This window comes from Oryctolagus cuniculus, chromosome 18 (assembly GCF_964237555.1).
Source record: "Oryctolagus cuniculus chromosome 18, mOryCun1.1, whole genome shotgun sequence".
NCBI classification, from domain to species: Eukaryota; Metazoa; Chordata; class Mammalia; order Lagomorpha; family Leporidae; genus Oryctolagus; species Oryctolagus cuniculus.
In genome coordinates this window covers 4,877,445-4,897,025 of record NC_091449.1, presented here as the reverse complement: position 1 = coordinate 4,897,025, position 19,581 = coordinate 4,877,445, and the positions used below count along the sequence as shown (strand labels likewise).

At 45.7% G+C, this 19,581-nt stretch overlaps 1 protein-coding gene, 1 long non-coding RNA gene and 2 pseudogenes across 2 annotated transcripts; 2 read left to right on the top strand and 2 right to left on the bottom strand.

Annotated features, from left to right (window-relative positions):
* The first annotated feature begins 914 nt into the window (after positions 1-914).
* LOC138846618 (uncharacterized) lies at positions 915-14,268 on the top strand. Its single transcript, XR_011384162.1, has 3 exons — positions 915-1,045; positions 2,031-2,105; positions 13,954-14,268. It is a non-coding gene; the product is annotated as an uncharacterized lncRNA (long non-coding RNA).
* Positions 9,162-10,124, top strand: ORYCUNV1R1664 (vomeronasal 1 receptor oryCunV1R1664). Its single transcript, NM_001167339.1, is given in 1 exon segment — positions 9,162-10,124. A coding segment is annotated over 1 exon segment (963 nt).
* ORYCUNV1R-PS1660 (vomeronasal 1 receptor oryCunV1R-ps1660 pseudogene) lies at positions 18,150-19,036 on the bottom strand (annotated as a pseudogene).
* On the bottom strand, positions 19,102-19,365 carry ORYCUNV1R-PS1613 (vomeronasal 1 receptor oryCunV1R-ps1613 pseudogene; annotated as a pseudogene).

Genomic DNA, 19,581 nt, shown 5'->3' with positions numbered 1-19,581 from the left:
TTAGTGTTAATTTTTCTTGCAGTGTTTGGTAGAAGTTATCTGGTCTGATGATAGACTTTTTTTTACTGATTCAGTCATGCCCCTCGTTAGTCTAGATATTTTCTTAAAGATTTATTTGAAAGAGTTACACAGAGAAAGAGATGCAAAGGCACGGGGTGAGGGGTGGAGGAGGGCGAGGCAGGGAGATGGTCTTACATCCACTGGTTCACCCCCCAGTTGGCCGCAATGGCCAGAGCTGCACCAACCCCAAGACAGGAGCCAGAAGCTTCTTCCAGGTCTCCCACGCAGATGCAGGCGCCCAAGCACTTGGCCTATCTTCTACTGCTTTCCCAGGCCATACAGAGAGCTGGATCAGAAGTGGAGCAGCTGGGACTTCAACAGGCGTGCCCATATGGGATGCTGGCACTGCAGGCGGCGGCCTAACCTGCTGGGCCACTGCACCGGCCCCAGTATTTGATTTCTTATTCAATATTGGTAAGTTCTATGTGGCTAAGAATTGGCCCATCTCTCCTAGGTTATCAAACTTGTTCCCCCGTAATCGTTGACAATCATCTATAGCAATCCTTCTCTGAAGACCGCGAGAGGGAGAGAGAGAGGGCCTTCCGCCCCTGGGTCACGCCCCCGACAGCTCCCTGACTGGAGTCTATGGGGCATCGTCTTCAGCAGGGTCCTGTTCCCGAGCGGGGAGAAACCAGGGCTCGCGGCATTCGCAGCTCCCTGGCTCTGAAGTACTTTCACCCCGAGCCTACGGGAAATCAGCCCCCTCAGGAACCAGTAAGACGCCTACGCAGCAGAGAACTCGGCAGGCGGCGTCCACCATGCCCCGCAGACGAACGTTTCCCAGAGGCCCCCGGGGCTCTGTTAGGGCTGCGCGGAGTTGCATGCTGGGAAAAAGCGCGCGGATTGGGGCGTTGTGGACTCCCTTTCCCAGAGGCCTATGGGGAGTGTGCAGCGTGGCATGCTGGGAGGGTGATTCCTTCTCTCTGGTCCCACCTGGGCGCAGTCCGGAGTTCCCCGCTGCCGGGCTCCGGTCCTGTCCTCTCGGGTAAATAGGGTTGGCTGGGCCCCGAGGGGAAGTGTTTACTCCCCCAGAAAGAAGCCAGCTCAGGGTGCTGCTGGCACGACCGTGAGGGAGGGAGCGGGTGACGTGAAGCAAGGCTGGGCCTGGGCCACTACTGTGTCCTGGTGGCTGGGGGAGTGAGGGTGTGGGGTGTGTGTGTGTGTGTGTGTGAGTGTTGTTCGGCCACCCGCTGCTTTCCCAGGCGCACTAGCAGGGAGCTGGGTCGGAAGTGGAGCAGTCTGACTCCAACAGGTACCTGTAAGGGATGCCAGGGTCTCGGCGGACAGGTGTGTGTGATTGAATGTGCCCTGGACCCCGTGGCAGACACAGGTGTGTGTGAGTCGAATGGGGTCATGGGGGCAGGGCTGTGTGAGCATCAGCGGGAGTAACCCAGCTGGCCTCTGTGAGGGTACCTGCTCTAGGCCATCTGCAGGGGTGGCGTGCTGTGAGGCGGGCTGCACCTCTGACATGCTGCCAAGGATGGGTGGTAATGCTCTGGGAGTCAGCGCAGACGGGGCCTGTGTCTAAGCTGTGCCTGGGAGAGGTAGTGTTTGGGTGCCGGGCCTATAAAGTGAGCACAGCCATGAGTGTCACCTGTTTCCACATCTCTGCCTTCACCTTCCCTCTGTGTGGTTCCTGCTGGGAGCAGTGGGCCCAGGAACATAGCATGAAATGACAGGAAGCGCGCAGAACAGCCAGAAGAAGCCAATTTTAGAGCCCAAAGTGCTTGCCACGCAGGCCACTTGAATGAAGGGAAGGGGTGGCCTGGGGAGTAGGGTTTCCTGTGTGTGGGTAGCGATGATCAGTTTAGTGGGGGGGGGGGACACCTACAGGTTTATATTTCAGGGGTCTTTCCCATCCAGTGCCCCCTTCACTGGGTTCAGCTATGGCCTGGGGCAGGTGTTCCTCGGAGGGTGTTTTCTGTAGCCTGTATCCAGAAAGCATTAGCGTCTCATTCTCTTTCCCCCAGAGCAGCTGTCCTACACCTAAAGAAGTGTCCTGAAGAGGACCAGAAATTGTAACACATCTTCACATCAAGGCTCAGGTACGTCCCCGTCATGCTCATTCAGTTACTGTGTTTGTGCCACTTAGAACTGGCTGCTTTCCCTGACCGCCAACATCCTTCCTGATAGCCACTCAGCCCACTAAACCTCCCAGAGTGGTGCCACAACAGGGCGGCGTCACTCAGTGGCCTCCCCACAGCAACCCTCTCCAGCCAGCATTTGCCTGACAAATGGTTCAGAACCTTCCTGTGTACCCTGCTTTTCTAAAAGTCTTCTGGTGTAGAAACATACCTCCTGGAGGAACATGCTGGACTGTGGGGTGGTAAGGAGAGGGTTCATTTTTAGGTGCAATTAAGCACCAGGTGGGTTTGATCTTTTCCATGGACCTGATTTTCACAGGTCTGCAGGAATGAAAACGATGGGTTTGGGGTTTTGTTTTGTTTTTTTTGTTTTGTTTTGTTTTGTTTTGTTTTCTAATTTTGACAGAGTTAGACAATGAGAGAGAGACAAAGAGAAAGGTCTTCCTTCCGTTGGTTCAGCCCCCAAATGGCCACCATGCCAGAGCTACGCTAATCTGAAGCCAGGAGCCAGGTGCTTCCTCCTGGTCTCCCATGCAGGTGCAGGGGCCCAAGCACTTGAGCCATCCTCCACTGCTTTCCTGGGACACAGCAGAGAGCTGGACCAGAAGAGGAACAACCGGAACGAGAACCCGGTGTCCAGATGGGATTCCGGTGCCACAGGCAGAGGATTAACCAAGAGAGCCACGGTGCTAGCCCTTTTTTTTTTTTCTTTAAATGTCAAAGGTATCAGTTTTATGGGACTTTTTAAGAGTGGGAACTTTAAAAGTCCAGGATTTTCCCCCTCCCATATCAATAAACTGAAATTTGTTGTTTTAACTAGATTTTCTTGAGTGTTACTGCCTCACATTTTCTCAGTGGATTTATGTGAACTGTGAGAAGCAATAGGGATTCATATAAAGTATTACTTCTTGATCTCGAACAAGAATAGGCAATTTTTCCTGTAATGGATCAGGTACTAAATGTTTCATGCTTTGTACACCAACCAGGGTTGCACATCCTTTTTTTGTTTTTGTTCTTAATAATTTCCATAACACTTTCAGAAAAGTTACAATATGGAGAATTCCCAGATATTAGTTTGAGACACGTGTGACAATTAGTGAACCAGTGCTAATGAAATCCACTCCTTGTGCTGTTTCCCTTAGTTTTTACCCAGTTTTCATGGGGGGCCCCAGGGTCCTCTCCAGGATACATTAGTTTGCTGACAAGTCTCTTTAGATTCCTCTTGACTTGGCAGTTCTTCAGGCTCTCCTTGTTTTCAGTGATCTTGTGACAGTTGGAGAGGTGAAATATTTTGTTGGAGGACCCTCTGTACGAATGTGTCATATTTTTCTCGGGACCAGATTGGGTCTGTAAGGTTTGGGTGACCACAATCTGAGGTGAATTACCATGTTTATCACAGGATACCAAGGATGCATACCGTCATGGAGTATGATTTTTGAGATTTTTGATCAGCTCACTGCAGTAATATTTCTCAGTCGTCTGCACTCTAAAATTGCACCTGTTTCTGCCTTTCCATGTGGTATTGTTGGGTTGGAAGTAACTGCCCCAGCTCACACTTAAGAGTTGGGAACTTTCTTCTGTCCTCCTCCTTTCTTGTGCATATTTATTTATTGGTGCAGTGGGGAAGAAGCCTCTGGGACATCCATGTCCCATATCACACTGCCTGGGCTGGAGTCCTGGCTCTGCTCCTGGTTCCAGATTCCTACTGATTCTCACCTTGGGAAGCTCAGGTGATGCCTCAGGTAGGTGGGTCCCTGCTACCCACATGGAAACCCAGATGGAGTTCCTGACCTCAGCCTCTCCTAGCCCTAGCATTTGGGGAATGAGTATTTCTCTCTGCCTTTCAAATAAGTAAATAAGTATTTTTTTGTTTAAGAAACTCTTGGGGGAAGGGCACTGTGGCAGAGTGGGTAAAGCCACTGCTTGTGGCACCAGCATCCCATATGGGCACCAGTTCAAGTTCCGGCTGCTCCATTTCCAATCCAGCTCCCTGCTAATGTGCTGATGTGCCTGGGAAAGCAGCAGAAGATGGCCCAAGTCCTTGGGCCCCTGCACCCATGTGGGAGACCCAGAGGAATCTCCTGGCTTTAGACAGGCCCAGCTCCAGCCATCACGGCCATTTGGGGAGTGAACCAGCTGATGGAAGGTCTCTCTTTCTGTCTCTCACTCTCTCTGAATCTAAAAGCCATTTGCCTCCCCGATGCATAAATACAACACAATGAATACACCTGTCTTGGCATTCCTAATCACAACCGTGCTTCCAGTGTCCAAACAGCCCAGTTCCCTACCTTACGTGTGGATTTGGCTCTCAGTGGAATGTGAAATGTCTTGCCTTTTTCCTCAGTTCTTCTCCATCGGAACACCTCTCTTAAGTTTCAGGTAAGAAGAAGGAGGGCTAGTCTGCTGAGTACTGAAGGGAGTAACGGGGGGGATCTGGGTCACCTGCCCCAGATGTAATCTGGAAGCTCAGCTTGTAGACCATGCAGTTTGATTTGAGGGGCCTCCCTTTATGAGCTCAGAGATGGGTGTGCCCTGCTCCCATTGGCAGAAGAGGTTCCTCCACCTTCCACTCACTAGAGCCTCACCTGGCTTTGCATAAGAAATGTTCACGGAGTTGTGGCTGTGTTCAGTACTTACAAGGAAATTAGATTTTAAGAAATGCACTCCAGAACAACTGTGCAAGTGCCTGTTTCATTCCACGTTCCCATTGTTGGCATGAGAGCAGCAGCTCTTCCCTGACACTGGAACAGCTGGATTTCACTCGAAATAAAGGTGTAGGTCACCCTTGCCCTTAAGTAGAGCTGACACATGTGTAAGTCAGCCTTGCCTACAATTACAGCCAACACACATGCAAGTCAGTTTTGCCTACACTTACAGCTGATCACATATGTTAAGGCAGCCCTACCTAGATTGTAACTAATTGTATGGTTTTTTTTAATCAAAGTGAAACCAGCCATGAACTAAAAATTATTTATTGTAAATATAGTTTTCCAGTACTGATTTGTGTTCTTTAAATCTTTAATTGGGAAGTTGTAAACATCCACCTAGATAAAGAATTTCTGTTTTTTTAGATCCATTTATTTATTTGAAAGAGTTACACAGAGAGAGAAGGAGGGGGGTGGCGAGGAAGGGATCTTCCATCTGCTGGTTAACTCCCAATTGGCCACAATGGCCAGAGCTGTGCCGATCCGAAGCCAGGAGCTAGGAGCCTCCTCTGGGTCTCCCACAGAAATACAGAGGCCCAAGGACCTGAGCCATCCTCCACTGCCCTCCCAGGCCACAGCAGAGAGCTGGATTGGAAGCGCAGCAGCTGGATGCTGTTGTTGCATGGGAGGCTTCCTACTATGCTACAGAGCCAGCCCCTCTGTGAACTTTTTAAGGAGTGTTCATGTGCATGGATTTCAAAGTGTTTTTACCAAAATAAATTTATCTTTTAATTCAATTTCTCATGAACTTTTTAGAGTATACCTGTATGTATTCCATGAAATTTACTGCATTGAAGAAATTGAAATAGAAAGTTTTGGGCTGTAGTTTATATACATATAATATATCTGTGAAATAGACGCACCGTGTAGAGCTATTTCAGGTTCATTGATCAGCAGTTCAAGAGATTTCCCATACACCCTTGCATAGGCATAGCCTTCTCCATGATCAAATTCTCATTTCAGAGAATACCTTTTGAAGAGGCAAAAACAAGATATGTGACATGTTTCCTAGAAAACCCATAGTGGTTATGTTAAGTTTGCTTTAAATGTTCATTACCTAAATTGTGTAAGAAAATAGCCTTACCATAATCACAGGCTACTGGTTTTTTCAGGATTCATACAATTACTGTCTTTCTTGCTTGCATCAAGTGTCCACAGTTTGATGAAACCTTCTGTTCTGGCGATTATCACCCAAACACACCTTCTACACAGGACTAGAAGATTCCTGTAGACTCTTCCTACTCTTTATTACACACATAGAGAGAGTACAGAACCTTCTCTAGCTATCCATGGAGAACTGTGGTAACCATTCCATACTGTAGAATTCGGTGAATGGTAGTAGCTTTTCTTGTAAAATCAAAAGGAAGCCAGGATCTACCTCTTAAACATCTGACCCCATACTTTGATTTCTCAGTGCCTCTTTTGTATCTTCTCGCTTCTATTGATATTATTTCTGTTGGTAATTCCTATCCTGAGTGGAAGCCATACTGTTAAATTTATTTTCCTACAACATTTCTAAATCAGCTGGCATTGAATTGTGTATGAGATGAAATTCACGGAACACAGCTATACAAATAAATCCAGTGGTTTCTAATTAAATTGTTAGCATCATTTTCTTCCTTTTCCTTGTATATCTTCAAAAAGCCTGCTCACTTACTCTGTCTCATCTTGTTTCTCTGCTCCTAAGTTACAGTGTAGCTCAATGGTCTACAGATTAGGAAGCTGCACTTTTTTTTTTATAAAAGTGACTTCTGATGGATCCAGAAATGCAGTGAGATTCCCATCCTTTGCTGCCAGTCCCTCATGTGCCAGATCTCCACTGTCCCTTCTTACCCCATTGCACTATTGCAATGACTGTCTAAAAAGCCTTTTCAAACACATCAAAGTTGCCTTTGGAGAAGCTAACTAGAAACTTCTACTCATTGCAGTAATAATTAGCAGCTGGGAAAAAACTTTCATAATCAGTCTCCAGTCCCAACTCTACACTCTAATTGCTGCTCCAAGTGGATAATAATTAATGTTCTGTCTGTGGGGAGGTGAGGTCATGGAATCACACACCCATATCTCAGGATCTGACAGCCTTCCCTCTGCACTTGTACTGACTGCTGTGACCCTCTCACTGAGCGCATCGTGATGCCACTGGGAAGAAGCTGGATGAGTTCTATTTCAATTTGAGAGGCAGAGTCATGAAGCAGAGTATGTTAGAGGAAAGGATGATGTTCCTGGGTGTCTATGTATGAACCGCATCCAAAGTCAGCCCTCACAGGGAGGAAGAATAATTCCTGAGGTATGAGCTGAGCTACGAAAGAATTAATTGGAATTCTAGGTAATTCCTAAAGCAATTTGGTATAATAATCAATGGGAGTGACTGTTGGCATTTGATATAAGTGATAATGAAATCTGACTTTAAGGTACTTCAGGACTGTTCCAAGAACTTTTTGGAGTACATTTGTAGTTCCAGGATCATCTGCTATTGAACCAGCTTTACAGAATCGTGGTACAAATTTTAGGATGCCTAGCGGTGTGCCTGTAATACCTCCATGTATATAAATAAAGATGGGATTAATCAACATGGATCGCATTTTCCTGTGTACTGAATGACAGTTGTTGGGAATGTGTTCTCTAACTTTGGTGTATGATACCACTAATGAAGACAGTGATTATGTTTATACTGAAGACATCTGTGGTCTTTGGATTATGGTTGATTATTTCCCCTCTTTAAGTTGGGGAAATGGCATTTAAATAAAATAAATTGTATAACTATGGGTTTCACAAAGCTATGTTATGCAATATTGTTTCCCATCCCATAATTTATGGAATGGTCTGGACTAATAGTTCCTATCATAGGTGTCCTTGTATTTGTATTTTTGGCATGAAAGCAGGTTAAACTTTCCCTCTTCCTGTGGAGGCCTTCTTCCTTTCATTGACTCCAGCCAGATGTGGGGCAGGCTTCTGGGGTCTGCACGGCTCTCAGTGCACCTCCACTGGTGAAAATCTCTCATCTTCCAGTCCTCATTGATTTTGGCCTATTTGCTGACCTGCAGACATAAATAGGGACTTGTTAACAAACAATAGCATCAAATAAGTATTCTGTGATCCACAATAAGATAACAAGTTATGAAAACAAAAACAAATGTGTGAGGATACTTCAGAGAAGTGAGTGGGAAGTGGAATTAAAAGGTAAGTTTATTTTAGTCCAAAACATTTTTTTAAAATTCATGCATATGAAGGGTTCTTCCAAAAGATCATGGAGATGCATATTATGGAAAACATGATGCATGGATTTTGAAATCTCTGCACTATAATAAGCTTATCTTTTAATTAAAATTTTCCAAGGACTTTTTTGAAGTTCCCTCATTACTAGGCTCTTTGGGGATCACAGCTAACCAGCTTATCACACGTGTGGTGGTTCATGTCTTCAGTGCCAGTCCAGGCAGTTTCAAGTCCTCACCTGTTCAAGTCCCCCAGCCTGTTTATGAATTCACACAAAACACTGACCTTCTCCTTCTCTGAGTTCCCTGCTTCTTTATAATATAAGCAATAGCAGGGAGTGCCTCACATGTTTGTGGAAAGCAAAGACGGTGCCGGTGTGTGCTCTTTACTGCAGTGATTCACACACTGTAAGTCTTGTCTGCAGGTTACACCCTAAACTCTTGGAAATCTCTTTTTTTTTCTTACTTAAGGAAGATAAACTTCATGCATCTCATATATCCAAATTTAGAAAAATAGTGATTCTTCCCACACTTCCTCCCTCCAGACAATACTCCTACCCTTCTTTCTCCTCCTTCTCTCATTCCTACTCTTATTTTTCACAAGATCAATTGTAAGTTAACTTTAAATTCATAAAATTAACCTGACTCTAAGTGGAGAGTTCAACAAATAGTATGAAGAAAAATCAAAAAAGCAAACAAACAAAAAAGCATTATTCCTCAACAGTCAAGACAAGGGCTGTTCAAAATCATCACATCACAGAGTGTCAACTTCACACCTATAGATTACCTTTTAGGTACTCTATTAGTTACCATAGATGAGAGAGAACATAAGGTATTTGTTTTTGGAGGACCGGCTTATTTTCCTAAGTGCAATGGTTTCCAGTTGTATCTATTTTGTTGTGAAAGAGACGATTTCATTTTGGGGGGCGGGGGCAGATCACTTAATAAAAGAAGAAGAGCTCTCAGTATATCTCAGTGGCGGAATCACAGTTCCTGGAGAAGGTTGGGGTTCAGCTGGTGCTGTAAATGCATCTCACTCTTGGTCTTCTCATGCAGGTACCTGGTGTGAAGATACATGTCAGTCACCAGGAGCTAGCAGAATGGCTTCCTGGGAGGTGGCCACAGGAACGCTCTTCTTAGCTCAGGTCATATGTGGGATTCTGGGGAACTTCTCTCTTCTTTCCCATCATGTCTTCCTTTCCTTGACTGGATTCAAGGCAAGATGCACAGATTTGATTCTGAGGCACCTCCTTGTAGCCAACTGCTTGGTCATTCTCTCCTATGGAGTGCCACAGGCAGTGACAGCTTTAAGGTGGAAATTTCTCCCCAGCGATGCTGAGTGCAACCTTCTTTTCTATGTACGAAGAGTGTCCAGGGCCGTGTCCATCGAAAGCACCTGCTTCTTGAGTATCTTCCAGGCCATCACCATCAGCCCCAGGAACTCTAGGTGGGCAGGGCTTAAAGTCAAAGCTCCCAGGTACATAGGCCTCTCCTCCATGCTGTGCTGGATCCTGAACATGTTAATAAACACCATTTCCCCCATCTACGTGACTAGTAAGTGGATCAACACAAGCATCACAAAGAGAAAAGACTATGGGTACTGTAACGCTGTCTTCCAAGACACCTTCACAGGCTCGCTCTTCTTGGCACTACTATTGTTGCCTGATGCTGTGTCCTTGGGGCTCATGCTCCTGGCCAGCAGCTCCATGGTGTTCATCCTGCACAGACACAAGCAGCAGGTGCAGCACATTCATGGTCCCAGGAATGCTTCCCCCAGGACTTCCCCTGAATCCAGAGCTACTCGGAGCATCCTTGCTCTGGTGAGCACATTTGTATTTTTTTACACGGTCTCCTCCACTTTCCAAGTGTATTTGGCTCTTCTTAGTAAACCCAGTCGATTGACAGTGAACATCTCTGCATTATTTGCTGGCTGTTTCCCAACTCTTAGCCCCTATCTTCTCATGAGCTGTGACTCCAGGGTATCCAGGCTCTGCTTTGCCTCGATAAGGAATACAAAATCCCCCAACATTATCAGAAACATGTACCTTGTATTTGCTTTATAATACTTGTTGTACAATAGTATAGGCACAGTTATTTGGTAGCCATATTACAAGACCCTGTACTCATGCTTACACACATGTGTGTATGTATATAGGGTGTAATACACACTATTAGATTACATTTGTTATCAAGCAATCATAGTAGGATAATATATGCTTACAAATATAAAAATATTAGTCACAATAATAAACTGCTTTAAATCTACAGCCTCTTTTATTTGATATTTATGCAGTCATTAATTGAATAAGTCACATGAAATGGATTTTTCATTTTTCTACTTTAAGCCTTATATTTTAGGTATATATTTATAGCTAAGTATAGTCAAACAATGTTTAACAGGAATAGTCTGCTTGTTTTAAAATAATACCTGATATAATTGAGATTGGATTTCTCTAATTACTGGGTGCACCGCTTGCCATTTGTTCAGTATTCTTTTTCTTTCTGCCATAACTTTTCTTTTTTAAAAACTTATTTACCTATTTGACAGGCAGAGTTACAGAGAGAGAGGGATTTTCCATGCACTCCCAATGGCTGCAACAGCTGGGGCTGGACCAGTCCATAGCCAGGAGGTTGGAACTCCATCCGGGTCTCCCACGTGGGTGCAGGGGCCCAAGCATTTGGACCATCTTCTGCTGCTTTCCCAAGCACCTTACTCAGGAACTGGATAGGAAGTGGAGCAGCTGGGACTCAAACCAGTGCTCACATGAGATGTCAGCATTGAATATGGTGGCATAACCCTGCTGAGCCACAATGCTGGCCCTCACATAGGGCCTTGATTGCAAGTTAAAATGGTCAGTTTTGGGGCCAGCGCTGTGGCTTAGTAGAGAAAGCTGCTTTCTGCAGTGCTGGCATCCCATCTGGGCACTGGATCAAGTCCTGGCTGCTCAACTTCCAATCCAGCTCTCTGCTATGGCCTGGGAAAGCAGTGGAAGATGGCTCAAGTTCTTGGGTCCCTGCCACCCACATGGGAATACCCGGAGGAATCTCCTGGCTCCTGGCTTCAAATTGGTGCAGCTCCAGCCATTACAGCCATCTGAGGAGTGAACAAGTGAATGAAGACCTCTCTCTTTCTCTCACTCTCGCTCTCGCTCTCTCTCTCTCTGCATCTCCTTCTCTGCGTAACATGACGTTCAAAGAAATAAGTAAATCTTTTAAAAAATGAATAAAAAAACAAAATGGTCAGTTTTCTCTCTGAACTAATGAGATTATGCACTTATGATATTATGTTTATTATTTTCCTAAATATGCTTCTGACTGTTGGAAATTTGATCATAAAGGCATCCCTCTATTTTGTTAACTGTATTTTATTATTGTCACCACAGCTTTACTTATATTTCAGGATGGCTCGTAAAAGGAATTATCACTATTTACATGTGATAGTCCTTTTTAATGACTTACTCTATAGAATAAAACAAGCACCATCTTCATAACATAGTGTTTTAAAAAATTAGGAATGGATATGCTATATACCTTTTCTAATTAAAGAAAAAGGTTTCAAGATGGCTTTGTGACATAGCAGATACAGCTGCCAACTGCAACATCAGCATTCCATATGGGTGCCAGTTCAGCTCCCAGCTGCTCCACTTCTGATCCACACCCTGCTAATGGCCTCAGAAAAGCAGTGTAAAATGGCCCAAGGATTTGGGCCTTTGCCACCCTGGCTTTTAGCTTTGGCCTGGCCCAGCCCTGATTGTTGTGGCCATCGGGGGAGTAAACCAGAGGATGGAAGTTAAGTAATTTTCCAAAGAATGTTGGTATGCATCACCATGGAGCACCATGTAACATCTGAATTGCATAAAAAGGGGGCTGCATGTCAACATGATGCAGAATACTCCATCTGGAGAGCAAACTGGCATTGGGCAAGGGATAATTGATGAGAATACTTAATTAGCTTTATTCTGGTATCTTACAAATAAATGTGCTGTGAATTATCTATTGTGTTTCAACATTGCAATATATCCAAAAAAGGATTGGTGATGATTATTTCTTGCAATGTTTTCATGTAAGGAAGAAGGAACATGAAAGGAGGACTTCAGATGTAAAGTACGTTGGCCCAAGTGCTGCACCCATGTAGGAGTCCAGGGAGAAGCTCCTGGCCTCCTGGCTTTGGCCTGGCCCAGCCCTAGCCATTGCAGCCACTTAGAGAATGAACCAGCAGATGTAAGATTCCCTTTCTCTCTCTCTCCCTCTCCCTCTCTCTCCTTCTCTCTGTAACTCTGCCTTTCAAATAAATAATCCTTTAAAAAAAAAGGCTCTTCAAAGCATATAAAATAAGGAAATCATTATTTGAAAAGCATACCAACAGACCCTGGGGACGTGATAGGAGCGGTGTTTATCTCCATCCCTGAGTGTTGGATACCAAAGAACAACCTCTCCTACCAGACACACCAGGGTGTCTGTACCTGGCAGCTCCTGGAATGCAGAAAAGGCCCCTGTCCACTCAGATCTTCCCATATAGAGATCCTGGGAATTGTGCTCCTCGGGAACCTGCCCCAGTCCTGATGCCCTCCATTCTCAGAAATGCTCACATATTCTGCTACAGTAGTGAGGATGTGTGCTGAGCTTTGGCTCCATACAGCACTGGGTGCTTTTCCATTGACCAGAAGCTGGCTTTGGCCTTCAAAATGGTCCCAAGATCCTTGAACATGCTCTTTATTTCACGTTTGCCTGAGCATATTATTAAAACCAAATGCACATTCAGATCCACTTCAGAGATTCCGTGTGCTTGCTGTCTCCAGCTTAGTACAGCTGATGGGCAGGTCTGGAGGAACCAGCATTTCCCTAGAGACATAATTTATTTTATTTGAGAGACAAAGAGAAAGCTCCCAAAATACCCACAACAGCTGAGGCTGGGCTGAGCTAAAGCCATGAGCTGGGAACCCAATCCTGGTCTCCCACTAGGGTGGCAGAGACCCAACTCTTCAGCTCTCAGCTACTGCCTCCCTAGAGGCATGGTATCAGGGAGCTAGAATCAAGAGTAGAGCCAGGGCTTGAACCCAGGCACGCCCACAAGGGATGCATGCATCCCAAATAGCATCTTAACTGCTAAGCCAAGTTCCCATTTAGGTTCATTGACTTTTTTTCTTTCAAATACTTTATAAACACTTAAATATTCAAACTATTGGTTAATTCATATTAGCAAACAATCGCTTTCTGGATTAGAAATCTTGCTACTTACATGCCTATGAATTTTCAGGATAAATATACTGTTGAAATTCTATGTCTTCATATATACAAAATGTGGAGAGTGGCTGTAAAATCAAAACTTACTTAGGACAGAATTGACTTAAGGATGTAGAAGAACTCCTTAGTGTTGCTAGTTTTGTTAATTTTTTTGCATGTACAGAGAATATTTTATTAGACTTTGACTTTTAATTAACAGAATAAAATACAAACCAAGTGTGTGATTCACTTTAGGAATATGTATTTTTATATAATTCATTACAATTAGATAATCAATATAATACACTACATGTATCCCAACTTAATTGGAAGTCTTCAGTAGGAACAAATTCAACACAGTCCTTTAGATGCAACTTCTTTTAGGTTGACAGCAACACTTTTTGTTATATTTTATGTCTTGTAAATTCCAATAAGTCTATCCAAAATCTCAAATATGTGGTTTCAAAGAGAAATTATGATGAACTGGGCATTTTTGTTCACATATATACAATGCAACAATGGACACATTTTTAAAATCAAAGGCTGCATCAGTTTCATCCATGAAGTAAAGGGGAGTGGGTTTGTAATGATGGAGAGCAAACTCTAAAGCCAAGGAACAAAGTGTTTTCTCTGCTGCTGAATGGTTGAAGATCTTCCAACTTTCCTTAGGTGGTGGAACACTGCGCAGGATTCCTTCAGAGAAAGGATCCAAGCTGTCTCTAAGCTCCAGTTCAGCTTCCCCTCCCAAGGTAAGCATCTGGTAATTCTCTTGTATTTGTTACTATATAACAGTCTGCCATAAATTCATTCAGCCTGTGTTTCCACAGATCTTCCTTTGCTTGTCTAAAATTATCTCTTTCATAAGTAATTTTGTCCAATTCTGCTACCCTTTACAAATATAATTCTTCCTTCTTTTATATTCTACAATGGCACCAAGGTTTGGTTTCATTTCATGACACTGGGCTACCAAAAGTGAAATCTGACTTGTTATGGAATCTCTATTCTTGATTGCTTCAAAATCTTCTTAGCTCAAAACTGAAACTTCTTCAACAGGATTATCTTTCACAGGATACAATGGTGTTTTTTAAGATTTATTTATTTATTTGAAATTCACAGTTACACAGAGAGAGAAGGGGAGGCAGAGGTAGAGAAAAGTCTTCCATCCACTGGTTCTCTCCCCAGTTCGCCACAATGGCCAGAGCTGCACCAATCCGAAGCCAGGAGCCAGGAGCTTCTTCCAATCTCCCACATGGGTGCAGGGGCCCAAGAACTTGAGTGGTCTTCCATTGCCTTCCCAGGCCATAGCCGAGAGCTAGATCAGAAATGGAGGAGGCCGGCACTGCGACTCACTGGACTAATCCTCTTCCTTGCGGCGCCGGCACACCGGGTTCTAGTCCTGGTCGGGGCACTAGATCCTGTCCTGGTTGCCCCTCTTCCAGGCCAGCTCTCTGCTGTGGCCAGGGAGTGCACTGGAGGATGGCCCAAGTGCTTGGCCCCTGCACCCCATGGGAGACCAGGATAAGTACCTGGCTCCTGCCATCGGAACAGCACGGTGCACCAGCCGCAGTGCACTGGCCGTGGCGGCCATTGGAGGGTGAACCAAGGCAAAGGAAGACCTTTCTCTCTGTCTCTCTCACTGTCCACTTGCCTGTCAAAAAAATAAATAAAAAAAAGGAATGTAGCAGGGGCTGGCACTGTGGTGTAGCAGGTTAAGCCACCGCTTGCAACACCAGCATCCCATATGGGTGCCAGTTCAAGTCCCTGCTGCTCCACTTCCAACCAGCTCTCTGCTGTGACCTGGGAAAGTAGAAGATGGCCCCCAAGTCCTTGGATCACTGCACCTGCATGGGAGACCTGGAAGACTCTCCCAGCTCCTGACTTTGGATTGGCACAGCTCTGGCCATTGCAGCCATCTGGAGAGTGAACCAGAAAATGGAACACCTCTCTCTCTCTCTCTCTCTCTCTGCCTCTGTCTCTCTGTAGCTCTGCCTTTCAAATAAATAAATAATTAAAAAGAAGAAGAAGAAGAAGTAGTGCGGCTAGGATTCAAACCGGTGCCCATATGGGATGCCAGCACTGCAGCTGGCAGCTTTACCAGCTACACCACAGTGCTGGCCCCTGGGCCCTGCCTTCTAAAGGATCCACCACCACCAAATAGTGCCACCCAGGGACCAAGCCTCTAACACATGGACCCTCCTTCACTCAAACTGAAATCCAAACCAGAGCACCCCTTTCCCTGCTTTTTTTTTTTCTGCTCTGTCATTCTCTTGCATGCTTTCACCTCTCCAAACACTCCAGCTTTCCCCACATGCACCTCCACCTAAAGTGACAACACTCACTCCCCTGTGTCACACGCTGTGAAGAACACCCTGGGGGTTGTGGCAGTGTTGGAAGGACTACTGATGATGGAGATGACCTCCGTTTTCAGGGAGCTAGAGGACTGTGATTATCACTGGTGTTTTTTTTTAAGATTTATTTATTTATTTGAATGGCAGAGTTACAGAGAGGCAGAGGCAGAGAGAGAGAGAGAGAGAAAGAGAGAGAGAGAGGCCTTCCATCTGCTGGTTCACTCTCCAATGGGCCTCAATGGCCAGAGCTGGGCCAATCAGAAGCCAGGAGCCTCTTCCAGGGCTCCCACGTGGGTGCAGGGACCCAAGGACTTGGGCCATCTCTACTGCTTTCCTAGGCCACAGCAGAGAGCTGGAGCATAAGCGGAGCAGCCGGTACTTGAACCAGGCGCACATGGGATGCCGCACTGCAGGCGGTGTATTTACCTGCTATGCCACTGCACTGGCCCCAGCACTGTTTTTTCACACAGGAGCAGCTCATTTGGTGGCACTCATTCATGGTGGGTGAGTGGGATTTGGGAGCCAGAGTGTGACTACATGACTGTCTGTCATTGTATGTTTCTTTTTCTTTTTCTTTTTCTTTTTTTTTTTTTTTTTTGACAGGCAGAGTTAGAGAGAGAGAGAGAAAGGTCATCCTTCTGTTGTTTCACCCCCCCCCCCAAATGGCAGCTAGAGCCGGCACCCTTGCAAACCAGAAGGCAGGAGCCAGGTGATTCCTCCTGGTATCCCATGTGGGTGCAGCACCCAAGGACCTGGGCCATCCTCCACTGCCTTCCCTGGCCACAGCAGAGAGCTGGACTGGAAGAGGAACAACTGGGACAGAATCCCGTGCCCCAACTGGGACTAGAACCCAAGGCACCAGCGCCACAGGCAGAGGAATAGCCTAGTGAGCGCGGCGCTGGCCCATTGTATGTTTCAATGTGAATGTGTACTTGGTGTGGGCGTCAGTGTAAGCGTGTGAATGAAAATGTGTGAGTATGTGGCTGGGTGTGGTGAGAGGGGGGTGAATGTGATGGTACACTTGAGTGTGTGAGTGTCCGTGCCTGTGTGTCCTTCCCCTGTAACTTTGTGGGTGTAGGCTGTCTGTGTGTGTACACCGGATGAGTTACTCACGTTTACAGCTCAAGCCCCTGGGCTGCGTTACAGCTCAAGATTTATGCCTTGGTTCTAAATGCAAACTCTTGACTTGCACTTATATTTAATGTTTAACTTTTAATTCCAGGGCCCAGTGCTGTGGCACAGCAGGTTAACACCCTGGCCTGAAGCACCAGCATCCCATATGGGCACCGGTTCAAGTCCTGGCTGCTCCACTTCTGATCCAGCTCTCTGGTATACCCAGGGAAAGCAGTAGAAGATGGCCCAAGCCCTTGGGCTTCTGAACCAGTGTGGGAGACCCGGAGGAGTCTCCTGGCTCCTGGCTTCAGATCTGTGCAGATCCGACAATTGTGGCCAATTGGGGAGTGAACCAGTGGATGAAAGACCTTTCTCTCTCTCTCTGCCTCTCCTCTCTCTGTGTAACTCTGCCTTTCAAATAAGCAAATATATCTTTAAAAAACTATTAATCACAAAATTAATAAAGGTTTATTCCAGAAAGTTCAGCAAAAACTAAAGTGTGAGAACTGTGAAAATGATTTAATTCTCCTGAACTGAGAGAATTGAGCAGGAGCCTGTGATATCTAGAGAACGGTGGGATCTGCTTATGAGCCTTCACATACTGGCACTTATGAGAGGTTCCTTTACAACCCTCTGTCTGTCATCTGCAGACCTGTTCCTTCCAAAATTGCATTCAGTTCATCCTGGTCATGGAGCATATTTAGTGTTTGCCTCCCACCTGCACCAGGCCGACCCATCTTCCTGTGTCTCACTTTGTGTTACGCTTTTGCGCCCTGACCTTCATTATTCCAATGCTTAGCCAAAACTATTGATGATCTGCTGATCATGTCCCATAAGTAGTATCATATAGCATGTAGTAGTATCAAATAAATGCTATCTCCTAGGACATAAAACACAACATCCACAACCTAGCCTTCAAAGCCACAACAATTAAAACCTATTTTCCTTCCTGTCTTCTACCTTCATTCCAGGCCTCTCCCATTCTAACCCAGAGCTATCGCCACTCACAAAGCACACAAAGTGCTTATTGATGCATCTCACATGCTACCGTGTTTCATGGATTTAACCCTATAATTAAATGACCAATGAAATCTAGGAAACAAAAGCACATACTCAAAGAAATTTCCAGTATCTGCACTGTTTCAGAGCAAAGCATTTTATTCCTGTACAACGAACCCACATAATGTGACCACCACTAAAATAGAGTTGTATGAATATGAATACTCACAAGGTATTACAACAATTTCAGGTCCTGTTGCTATCATTCACTGAAGAAGCTGGATTTCTGTCTCTTCACAGCTTTCTCTGCCCTGAGACCAGCTCACAGTCATGTTTCAGAGCCTTTGATGCACAGGTGCACCACCTCTTGACCCCAACAAAAATCAGACCTTTTATATTCTCCTGAATTGAGAGAATTGTCTCTTTCTTCCAGTACACACTGCGTTTGTGACTCAGGAGAATAAAGGGACTGGCAGTTGGAAGGCAAGCATTAACTAAGGCCGAGGTGTTCAACAGCCACCAGCAGTCTCATCCAAAACATGAAAATAAATAAAGATGATGGAAGAAAAGGAACCCAAGCATACAAATGTGCTCACTAGGATTCTTTGGGGAGCTGTGATCTCGGGCAGCATCTTGGCAAGATGTTGCTCTTATGAATGTGTTGGACCCTCTTCCTGTGCCAGTGCAGAATGAAAGCTGTGGAGCCACTGGCCCAGAGCATAAGCAGAAACCACAAGACATCATGGCAGGTCGACAACATTCCAACTGCTGTGTCTGTCTTGGTCACCTGGGGCAGCAGAACAGTATCCAAAATCTATAGTTTTTGTCATATTGTCATTTCTCAATTTGTCACTCATAAGTATAGGAACCTCTGATATTTATCAGCATGTGCAAGAGCCAGCACAGGACACTGGAAAGGCTAATGACCTTTGGAGCTTTGGCTTTGATTCTGCCCATCTGGAGTTCATGGGGCTGATGGTGATGGCCTGGAAGACACTCAAGAGGCAGGTGGTGGCCGGCACCGCGGCTCACTAGGCTAATCCTCCACATAGCGGCGCCGGCACACCGGGTTCTAGTCCCGGTTGGGGTGCCGGATTCTGTCCCGGTTGCCCCTCTTCCAGGCCAGCCCTCTGCTGTGGCCAGGGAGTGCAGTGGAGGATGGCCCAGGTGCTTGGGCCCTGCACCCCATGGGAGACCAGGAAAAGCACCTGGCTCCTGCCATCGGATCAGCGCGGTGCGCCGGCTGCAGCGCGCCAGCCACGGCGGCCATTGGAGGGTGAACCAACGGCAAAGGAAGACCTTTCTCTCTGTCTCTCTCTCTCTCACTGTCCACTCTGCCTGTCAAAAAAAAAAAGAGGCAGGTGGTGATATTGGAGGCGCCCCTGGCCACTCTGTGCTCATAGACACAGCCTGCATCAAAAATCACTGAGGCAATGCTTCATCCCGAGAGCTGCCGTGGTCTCTGGGATTCCTCTGGAGAGAATGACCAGGAGTTGGCCACAGCAAGGTGCCTGAGAACCAAACCTGTGCACAGTGGCTTACATCCTGTGAAGGAACTGAAAAGATGGCCACCCAGAAATGAGGAATCCCATAGGATTCCCAGGAAAATCTGGAAGAGAAGATGTTCCAACTGTTGACTCTATGTTGTCCTCTCTTTTTTCCCAGGGGTCAGACTATAACATTCAAAGCAGAGGGTTCTGCATGGAGACATGGGCTGGGAGCTACTTCTTATGAAAATAATCCAGGATTCATGGCTAAACCATTCTCTTCACAGAGAATTTCTTTCTGACATGTATTCTTTCTTCAGAATATTTCCAAACTTGGCCGTGTTGCTTTA